We start from the raw sequence: 11,518 nt of genomic DNA on the forward strand, positions 1-11,518 counted from the left end.
CAAGATTGGCTTATTTTAACTTCTGGTAGTATAACTTCGAAATGCCCAGGCTAATGACACAGTCCAACATGCAGCTCCAGTCACTGGACTTCAACCTTAATGTTTACGTTAATTATATAGAGACTTTAACAAGCTGAACAGCTTGTAGGAAGAGTTTCACCAGTCCACAGTCATTTGACTTCACACTACTTTATCCAGTGTAAGATGATGGTGGTGGTATAGGTGAAAGGATGCACATTCACCTGGCTAGAAGAAGAGGTCATGGCTGGTCTCTAGACTGTTTAAATATTTGTAATTCTGTTGCAAGTATGTATGTATGTCTATATGTGCAAATCCATTTCATTCAAAACACTAAAAGACATCGAACGTTCTTGTGAAATGTCCTTACACTGTCAGTACCCCAAGCCAAATGTCATGTGTTCTCTCTGTTTATATGTATGTGCCAAAGAGCTTTGCTTTACGGGAGCCTGTTAGGGAGTTCCTGTTTGGTGCTCGGTGCATGGCTATCTGCTTAACAGGGAAAGGCAGCAAAATGCTTTTGCTCAGAAAAGTGAAGACCTTTGATTTTGAGCACAGTAACCACGGAGATTGTAAACTGCATTTATTCAAAGTGTTTCAAAGCTCTCTGTGGTAGGTGCTGGATAAGAGCGCTTGTCTCAGAGGTAATATAGACATTCCCTTACTTTCCAAATTAAAATGTTTAGCTGAAATGTTACCATTCTGCCAGTGCAGCATAGCATATTTTTGTTATAAACGTATGCTCCCGAAACAGTCCCATTACATATGGGGCTCATGTAGAAGCCCAGCGACCTTCACTCAGAGGCAAGGGGTGGTGCTGCTTCTCCAGCACCCTCCTGCTGCACCTGGCTGTGCAGAAGCACTGTTTCCCCCACCTAAATGCTGTGCCACCCCATAGTCTGTGTTATGTTCCACCCATCATGGTTCACTTTAGCTTGTTACTCCTCCTGACAGAGAGGAAAAGGGTTTGCCTTTGCTGTGTGTAGGAGACCAGCAACACTCCCAACACACACAGCTGCCGTTTGTGAGGCAGCAGGACTCCCGCACAGAAACTTGCAGCAGGTCTCATGCTCCTCTTACCCACGCAGAGACAGCGATAGGCTCGGGTTTTTTTGACAAGTCTTTATGCAGCTAGACTCCCAAGAGTGCGTTTTGACAGGTGATATTACAGAATCTCCTTTAAAAAGTATTTTATTAATAACATAAGAACTAGCTAAGAAATACATATGCCTTTGTGCATCTGGCGCGTTCTCTGACAAAGCCAGCTAACATCATTTGTTCTTGTGCAGGATCAGCAAGAGCTGGAACCACCAATCAGTCTCGCCAGCTGGGACATTGAGAAAGCAGCAGTTTTTTCCATCAACATCTCAGAGCTCAGTAATAAAGATCGCATCCTGGAACTGCTTCCAGCCCTCACAACACTGACAAACCATAACCGATATTTAATTGACTCCGGAAATGAAGATGGTTTCTTTAGAATCAATAAGAAGGACGGGATAAGTTACCTTCATTTCACAAAGAAGAAGCCAGTGCCTGGAAATTATTCATTACAAATCAGTAGTATTCCACTCTATAAAAAGAAGGAACTTAACCAGCTTGAAGAGAAACATGACAAAGACTACCTCAGTGGTGAGCTGGGAGATAACCTGAAAATGAAAATTCAGATATTGCTTCATTAATTCATCAACCAAAGACCAAATAATTAAACCAAAGATAGATAGGTAGGACTTGCATATTCCTCCCAATCAGATTCTCCATATCATAGGTACAGTCTTACATGAGTACATTGGTATGAACAAGCACTATTATATTATTACATAAACAAGGTACAGGATGAATACCCTAGCTCAAACAACCACTTTCTCAGGCTTTTAAGTGTAGCTGAGCTACCCTGATATGCTGAATCTTGAAAACTGGGACTTTTATCATTGGAAGTTGGCCACTGATGCTGAGATACGTCATCATTTCAGCAGAAGTACCAGAATGTGCTTTCAACTGATGGACAGCTCTATTTTTGTAATTCTTAAACTTTGCTTCTCCAACTACAACTTACTAGGTCAGCCATTTATGATATCCATTTGGTGCTAGTAAATTTTCAACCTAGATTTATAAATGCACTGTAATATTTACACAACTTAGAAGCCAAAATTGCCATTATTCAGTCTAAATACTTCAATCAACCAAAGTTAGCTCAGTAGTTTATCTCAGTTATGCCTATAATACATTACATGTAAATTAAGTGTGTGTATACTGTAATCATGCTATTTTTATCAATGAAGCATTTGTAAACTAGATTAATAATACCCTTAATGTGAGGGTTTGTAATGGTGCTTATAAGACCAACTACTTGTTAACTGTATACACAAACCTGATGATAAAGTTTCTGTGACTTACCAAAATGCACTGAGGTCAGTAGGGACCATTAAACATTCTCAAAAGTCAGATGACAATCAGTGCCATCCTACACCATGACATTATGTAATGTGTCAAGAGTACCCATAATCATTCATATCAAGAAGGGTTCAATGTCATAAATGTCACAATAAAACAGTTTTTTTTTTAGTTTATTCTGTGGCCTTGTGTTCTTGCATGATAGCATAAAAGCATGATAGACTGAATTCTTAAGCTTCATGTGTTTCTGGTAGGAAAGGTGGTGTATATCTGTATGTACAGCTGATTTCTTTTTGAAGGTATGCTGCATTCTTCATGCAAAGACAGGAAGAAATACAGAAACTTTCACAAATCTAAGCAGCAGTGGAATTTTATAAAATTATTTGCTCCAAAAAAGCAAGTTAGAACATTTCCAATGACTTGACCTAAATAATCCTGTCAATCAGTAACTTTGATAGCCAAAACAGGCAAAACTGAATGTTAAATCATGATTCAGAAAACACGTGTAATTCATTTGAGAAGCCTTTTTTTGCACTTGAGCAGCTACTGTTGAATCATCTAAGACTGCTTGCAACGCAATAATCCAATACTGAAAGTAATCACAAGTTATAGCTGGGTTTAATATAAAAGGAATTGTATGAAGATGCCAGTGTTCTTTTATATAAGTGCCTTGGTATATCTTTCAGCAGAAGAGCATCCTACTGAAATGTGATGCTGTAAAACCTAAAAGAAAAGGGAGCAACTTGTGTCACTGAAACTACAGATTGGATAGCATTGTAGTTGATGGAGGGAACATACACTGAGCTATAATATCTTTTGAAGGGAAATGTACTGTAATAATTCACCCCAAATTGTGTTTTTTTCTGTAATTATATTTCAGCTGATGGATTTCTTCTGCACAAATCTAACTGTATACAAAGGAGCTGGTGCACAGGGTCACTTTGATATTTTTAATAGACCATGTCTGAATTTTATTAGTATGCCAGAATCTTGAGCAGTGTATTTTCCCCACATGTTGGATAACTATAACAAAATATAATCAGCACTTTTCTGTTGTAAATGCCACTCTAATTTCAACGAGTTGGGAATGTTTTTAATGCCAAGTGGCAGTATGTAAGATTGTATTGTTTAAGTGTATGGTTTGGGTATTTTTTCTCCAGCCTGTAAGCATCAAGAGGAGCTGAGAAGAATGATTTCAGAATCAGCTATCAGGATACTGCCAAGTATAGTTGGTTTAAGATTTAAGCCTCTGTATAACACCTTGTCATCCTTATCATACCAAAACCTGCTTGGTTGTGTTCCAGCAGCTCCAGTGTTTGCGCATCTCTGCAAATCATCTTTGTTAAGCTGCAGAGACAAGAAAGATAGGTTGGAGTGTTGTTATTTTTTAAATTCTGCAGAGGGAAGACCATTTAAAAGTAGTTCTATGCCTTCCATCAACCAAAGACAATTTTGGAATAATTCCAGTATCGCGCTAGAAAATCTTGACAATATCTTTAGTGCTTTAAGAATAGAAGGCCCAATCTTGATGTATGGATCTGCACATTAAAAAAAAAACAAGTTTTCTTACACAACTATTCATCTGTCTCTTTGCAGTGAGCCTTAACTGGGATGTCATTTATGCCTGCCAGTTTTAATTATCATATATATGTATATATGTGTGTGTATAATTATTTGTATTAGTTTGAATTTCTGAAGTTTTCCTGGATTCTCTGTGGAGAATGGAGGTGCATGATAACATTGCATGAAACCAGCAGTTTAAAAGTGGTTTGTTACCTACAAGTGTGATTTAAACGAAATGATTTCCTGTATTTAGTTTGACAGTGGGATTCAAAAGAGACTCTAAGCCCTAGGTAGACTCTTTTTGAATGTGTATGCTTTTGCAATTTTAGGCTGTTTTTCAAATTCAAGGAAGTAGTGAAAACTTCAGTTATTTGAAATAACCACGTGCCTTCCTTCAGCTGTGATTGTGCATATGATTTGGCACATATGCCTGTATGTAGTAAGTATAATTTTTGGTTAACATGGAGTTTAACAAAGATTACTTGTTACTATACATATGAAATCATTTTCTTGTTGTGTGTTACAACAGCATCTTGTAAACTTGACAGCTGATGTGTATTCTGGCAGAACTTGACTGTTTCCACAGTCTCCCTTTTAAGCTGACTTTCAAAGAACCTGAATGTTTGCTTTCTTAGAACAGGTCCCAGGCTAACCTCTAGGGTCACACTCAGGTTTTCTGTCAGATAAATATTCTACACTGTGAGTTATGTTCAACTTTGTGCTTGGAAGATCTAATCTCAGCAAGATTCCTCAGCACAGACGGGCCTGAAGTGCTTTGGGAACAAGACGTCTTGACCTTTGCCTAGCAGCTGGCTATACCTTCCTGTGACCAAGTTTGGGGCTGCTGGTCTCTGTTGGTAGAACCGTGACAGGTAAGTGTGATGCAAGGCAGTCCAAATCAAACTAGTTGCTCTCGACCAGGCTAGGTAGTGAGAGCACTGACATTTCGAAAGCATTCTTACATCTTTTAAAAATTAGTATTTGCTGCAAAGGAATTTTTAGGTTCTCACTTTAAAGCTATGCAGTTCTAGAATCATTCCAACCTCACAGTATGCTACAGATCTGATTGCTTCTCCCATGAGGGGTATGCTCAGAGCAAGGTTAACAGCCTCATACTGTGGCGCAGTGCTGCTACTTTCTAACTAGGTAAGAGATGAGAAAGATAAAGCTATTCTTTTTCTCAACTTTTGTGACAAGAAAAGCCTGTATTCTGAATTACGGGGTAGAAGTCAGAGCTCAGCAGCTAACCAGGACAGAGCTGCCTGCATGGCTGCAAAAGCTGGTTACCAGTGTCCACGGCTACGTGCTCAGTAACATGAGATCACAGAGCATGTTCAGAAACCTGGAGAGTCTGATTTAGCCTACCTCACCCTCTCTCTGTAGCAAGACTTCAACCTTTGTCTCCTTCGACTGGCTTCAGGCTTTCAGAAGCGGCCAGCACTTAAAGCCAGAATACGATGGACAGAACATAGTAAATCCAGGATGGCAGTTTCCTACCAGAGTATTCTCCCAGAGTCACCCTCGTATCGCAATCATAGAATAATGCTCAATTAAAACTCTATACTCAGAAAATCCCAGGGCTTCTAGTTGTTGACTGTGAATGGAGCATGTTAGATACCTGGAGAAGCCAGTACAGCCCCTGGCTGAGCTACAGCATCTGTCGTGGTGGAGCTGTTTTGGACATTCATGTCTCAGCCTCATAGATCCTGGGCATCACATACTAACATAGAAAATCACATTGGATTGGGATGCTGCTAAAACTCAAGAGGAAAGAATGGTTTCAAAGAGAATGAGCAGCCAGCGGTGGCTGGGGCCAAAATATGACATTTACACTCGTGTGAATCCAGCATAATTCCACTGATTGCTTTAGTAGCAGAAGAAGTGAGAATGCTGCAGTCGTTCAGTGGCCCAAAATACCACCAAGCATGTGGCTTTTGTTTCACTTGCAGACACTTGCCCCAAGTGCCAGGCAAAGCTCATTGCTTTCTTCCACATGTTCCACCAGCGGGAAAACATCCCCAAGGACACGGCCACATGGTAGTGGCTTTTACGCAGGTGGCAGTTACTGAAGGTGCCAGAAAGGACATGTGCAGCCAGGTCCAGATCTCTGCACAAGCTCCTTTGGCCTCTTTGCTGCTGCAGGTGTTCAGCTGGCTTCTCTCAAAGTCTCTTTGCACAGTTCAGGCATGTTGCTCACCATGTTTATGGCCCAGGGTGAAGCCAAGTGCCCAGAGATGGGTGTGAGCAGAAATGACAGGGAGTGTTGTGGCATATCAGTTAAGCAATGACAACACTTTATGGTCTAATGGAGCTAGAGGGGTTACTGGCATCCTCTGCCACTGCCTTCTTGTCCCAAACAACTCAGAGCACCCTGGACAGCCGTTGCTCTCGGAAGCTAGTAGCCAGGCCTGGTTTCTTGAGCAGGTCACTTGCTTTGGCTTGGGTGTAGATGAGGACCATCTTCCCTGGCAGACAAGGTAGTGATAATGCTCATGATTTCAGCACTGACAAATTCTAATGATCTACTTTTGCTGTCTTCAAACCTTGCCAAATTTTCTATACCCTGGTAATAAGTGCTGTTGAGGAACATGGCACGCAAGCCAATTCCTCAGTAATGAGCTTCCCAATGATTTCAGTAGAGCAACAGAGGCCAGAAAGGTCACTTGAATGGTTTTGTATTTCACATTCTCTCCTCCATTTCTGAAATATTTTTCTGTGGTGCTGCTTGGGCTCGAAGCAACTGCAGAGGCATCCAGCTGACCTGAACAGCAAAAGGTGTCTGGCAAGGGAGGTTTGAGCCCTGAGTTAGCACTGGCTTGTCCAGTCTGTGCTCTCACAGCTCTTGTTGTGGTTGCAGGATGTGGTTGCTGTGGTTGCACGGCTGCAACATCCTGCGCCGGGTAGCACCATGCCCTACCAGAAGGCAGAGGAGCTGGGCTGGGCTTTGCCTTGAATTTACAGAGAAGAAAATTAATTCCTGAAAAGTCACAAGTGACTTCTGTTAGTATACAACTAAGTCCTAAACCTGCTTGGATACACACTTGTGTATACAGCAGTGTGTATTTTAAATTTTATAAGGTCAAGAAGGTAAGTATTCCCCACTGCTTCCTGATTAAAGTAATACTGTGTTAAACCTTTGCTAAGTACCAAGAAAGTCTATTCCTCCTTCACTCCTGCACGCTGGATTCTTTTATGCTGCCCAGAAGCAAGTGGAGTCCAGCACTCACATCTGTCTCAGCACCCAAGTTAACATCTGCTTAGTGTGTTTGTTTATGAGCTTCTCTATGGCTCCCAGGACTGTAGGATGTGAACGCCTTGCAGACATGAGCGTTCATCCTCGCTACACCCTTGTGAGGCAGGGATGTGTTTGTTATCCTCATTTTACAGAGCAGGAGCTGAGAAACAGATGTTTCGATTCTGGAGAGCACGTATACAAGTGCTTTCCTGCCTGGAGCAGGACTGAATTGTCGAAGAGTTTCCTAAGCAGAGGGCAAAGAGATGCCTGGTCCCATCTGCCAGGAAGGCTCTCAGACTTGGCCCTTGGCACTGGCCACCTGTCAGCCACCCCAGGGACCTGTCCCTCTCAAACAAAAGCCGTTCTATCCCGAGCCCGACAGCCTCAGCAGCAAGCCGCTTCCTGTGCTCGTCTGCTGCGATCACTGCAGCTCGGGTTAAAAAAGTAAAATAACAAAATTGACTGTGGCAGTACCTGGTAGTATCCTGCTGGAAGAAGCTGCTGGGTAAGTATGCAGGTCAGCAAACTGCACGGAGGTAATCAAAAGCGACAGCGCTGATGAGCAGGACCTTGGCTCAGCCAGCTTCCCAGCTTGTCTCAGACTGCTTCATGAGTGCAGCCAGGAAAACAGTGCTACCATGCAGTTTTCTTTGGAGGTGGACTCTTTATTCCTATCATTCCATTACAAGGTTTTTCAGGGTGATTATGTTTTTTCTGTGACAACCTAGGAGATTTTTATTTTTTTAAATACGCCATGTGGGACTGAGGTTTGGTTGTAGATATATTTCAGTGTATTATGCAGATCGTAAGTGCGGACGGGTAGGAAAGTTATCTGGAATTTTTCACTTTGTAATCTTGTGTGTGTGCTTATAGCTCTGTATAAATGCGTTGTTGCAGTAATCATAATAAATGCTAGAGCTGTGAGAAACATTTATAACCAAACCCAAACCAGGTGAAACTCCCCTGGTTTTGGATTTCATTACAAAGTCAAGGCTCAGGCCAGGTTTGTCGAGGTTCATGAACCTCTCACTGAAGCTGGGCTCAGTTTCAAGCAAACCTGAGCCAACTTTCAGGCAAATCTGGGCCAAGTTTTGAATAAAATTTGGAATAAATTTTAGGTGAATAAGAGATGATTTATGGTTTTAGGTTGAAACCATGCAAATCTTGGAGGCTTTACTTCGTTTCAACCTGAAACCAGGAAATCTTGGCATTTTGGTTGAGTTTTACTTTGGTTTTAAATTTTGATCTTAAAAGTAAAATAAGAGGCAAAGAGGTGAATCTCATGAATAAATGAAATAATAGAAATGAGAAATGAAGTGAGAGCCTCAGCCCTGCCCCACACGGAGCACAACCATGATGCTCCAAGAGGGAGCAAGGTGTACTCCCTACACTTCAGCTGATGCTGTGCTTGTCTGACCAGCAATCAGAGTCCTGTATGGTTTGTGCTGCACCAGTAAATCCCCCAAATAATTAAGTCTTCATCAGGCTCTTAATCTGAAGTTTCATGTGCAATTTGCAAGCCTGATCCTGGAGTGCACTGGCTTTAGGTTTCCCTTATGCGAGAAGGATCCCGTTCATATTACATGTTTTCATTTTGAGGGGTGAGCTCAGCTAAGAAATCTGCACACTGATAACAAGACCCATGGTCCTCATCCCCACATTGCATTAAAACATGGGTTGCATCCAAGAGCATGATGGAGAAATGGACTGTTTACCTGTCCCTTTACTCCAATTCAGAGCAATGTGACACCAGTTCTTGTCCCGTCTGCTGTCTCCAGGCTAGAAATGCCCAACAGTATTGTAAGTCTTGATTTGCCAATGCTGCCAGCTTAAGATGAAAAAGAGCTGAAAAGAATTTCTTTTCTTTAGATTCCTTCAGGCACTTTACAATGATCTGGAGACATAAACTTGTCTTTTTAAATGAAAAAAATGTATACCATCATTTAACTCCTTGATCATAAGTTTCTTTTTGCACCAAATGTAAACTGTAGATGGAAAATATTTGAGCAGGAGCTGGCTTCAAGTATCAGGCAAAATATGAACAGCAGAACTGGGAATATAAATGTTGAGTCCAGAGAAGAAGGTGACAGCGCAAGTTACTGCTGCTTTGAGAAACATGTGATACAGGGGTGGACAGGAAATGAGAAGCAAGGTGCCAATGCAAAGCAGACTAGGAATATGAAGAGAACCGCACTGTCAATCTATATTCACATCAGTGCGAAGCTAAAACAACAGGAAACTAGGATAAAGAAATAAAGGAATGAGCCATTAGGCAGTGCTGGCTCTGCCGGCAGAGTTTGACATGAATCAACAGTCATCTGCCCTCACAAGTAGCCAGCTTCATGAGGCTGTGAGGTTTAATGTGAAGCCTTCCCCCATCATCCAACACTCCTGAGCCAACAAGCACTTGAAGCATGATTGTAAGGCTGTACACAGGATTTTTTTTTTTGTACCATGTCTGCCCTAATAAAGATGGGAATGAGGAGAGAGGATAGGCCAGCCCAGTTGGTGGTTGGAACGTGGAGCTGAGCATGGATTTCACTTCCTGCCTGGTTTCATGCCCTGGCAACAGCACAAATGTCACTGGCCTAGTTTCTCCACTGGTAAAAGGGAGATGAGGATACTTCCCTGGCTTTGTACTCCTTAGGCAAAGAGCACGGTCAGGATTGTGGTTAAAGCTTCCAGACACTTGATGAATAAGGAGCATGGGTTCTCAAGCCTTGGTAGAGGGATAATTTTCACACACTTGCTATATGAGTCCAGGTTTCTTTTTATGCTCAGTCATGCAAGTTCTGCCTTTTTCCCCTTGGCTACAATCCTGCTGTGTTGAGTCCTTTACAGATGAGAAAAGTCCTGGTCAGCCTCACCCCGTTCTACTGAAGCCTGAGGTAGGTGTCACTGCAAGAGATGCGGCTATATCGCAGTTACCTACCAGCTCCAATCCTTTCACTATCAAAGAGATCAGAGAAGACAGAATAAAAAAGATGATAGTCTCTTACTCAGACAGAATAGCAACAGTTCTTTTAGCTGGTCCAAACACATGGATGTAATCTAGGCACAGTTGTTTAGTGGGATGAATGTGGAAGACAAGGTCCTTAACAAGAGCCAAACCTGGCATAGGGCTCATCATTGCAAAATTTGCCCTTATGTGGGTATAGTTACACTTGTAAAACTGAGCAGAAGTGGGAAAATTCTAGAAATATTTCCAGTTTATGTTTTCAGTTTCATATGAAGAATGCTTATGTGCAAATAATTGGCAGGAAAAAGATGTTTTTGGACAAAAGTTACATCAGCCTGTTGATGTGTTTTTTGGGCTGTGAAACTGGCTCCCCTTTGGAGAATCCAGCGCTTTTGCAGAGCTGGTAAGAAGTTAACCAATGAAATGAAAAATCCCCTAGGCTTGTCAGAACGAGATCATTATGAAACCTTGGTAGGTATCAAGAGTGGATTAATAGTAAGTCCTCAAAGACAATTTCTCATTTACTGAATTCAAATGAAGAGTAACCAAGCAAGAAAGACTTTAACAGACTTCCATTCCACAGGTTTAAATTGTACTTGCCAAAGGCATAAATTCCCTTAACTTGAAGGCTTTTTGCTATAATTTTTTGCCTCCCGTTTTCAAATCAGCTACTGTAAAAGATGTCTCAATACTTTTTCAGGATCTCAAGGTCCTCATGACACCAGGAAGAAGCAGCCATAAGATATCCTGTATCTGTGAGCTCTTTTGTCTAACCACCATGGAGCTGGTTTTTACTCCTGATGTGCAAATATGGCATAATGTGAGGCCTGAGCTGGAGAATCCTGAGTGGAGACTCAGTCTGTGAGGGTTCCTGTGAGACACGGAAAAGCTTGGGGGAGGGACAGGCGGGAAATTTAGAAAAGCCTCCCAAGGAGATTTGGTCTTTATTTTTAAGCAGTGTTATTATCCTTGTAACATGGATTAACACTGAAAGCAGTGAAAGGGAAGGGAGGAAAAAAAGCTGAAAACTATTTGCTATGCATTTTCTCAGAGCAAAGACAAGATGCTTCATATCAATAAAAACAGAACTGTATTTCAAAACTAAACCAGCTCCATTTGAACTTGCACATTATTAGTTTCCCTAGTAATTTGATTAAGCCATTTGAGAGACTGAATTTACTAGAGAGCATGTTATCATCCATACACATGCCTCTACGTACTCCTCTATACCATGGTATACTGGGAACAGGAGCGTTTTCTTCTCCACAGTGACAGCACAGGTAAAATCATGAAGGAAATAACTGCAGGTCCCAGGCTGAGCCCAAGTCAGGCAGGAGTTGCTTAGTCCATTG

At 41.7% G+C, this 11,518-nt stretch overlaps 1 protein-coding gene across 1 annotated transcript in view; it reads left to right on the forward strand.

The window, feature by feature from the left end:
• Nucleotides 1–2,585, forward strand: part of FBN1 (fibrillin 1) — a 156,605-nt gene extending 154,020 nt beyond the window's left edge. The window contains exon 65 of the mRNA XM_062584036.1: nt 1,308–2,585. Coding sequence (XP_062440020.1) covers nt 1,308–1,697 — 390 coding nt within the window. The 3' untranslated portion in view covers nt 1,698–2,585. The remainder of the gene's footprint in view (nt 1–1,307) is intronic.
• Nucleotides 2,586–11,518: the final 8,933 nt, after the last annotated feature.

The sequence above is a fragment of the Rhea pennata genome, chromosome 10 (assembly GCF_028389875.1).
Source record: "Rhea pennata isolate bPtePen1 chromosome 10, bPtePen1.pri, whole genome shotgun sequence".
Lineage (NCBI taxonomy): Eukaryota > Metazoa > Chordata > Aves > Rheiformes > Rheidae > Rhea > Rhea pennata.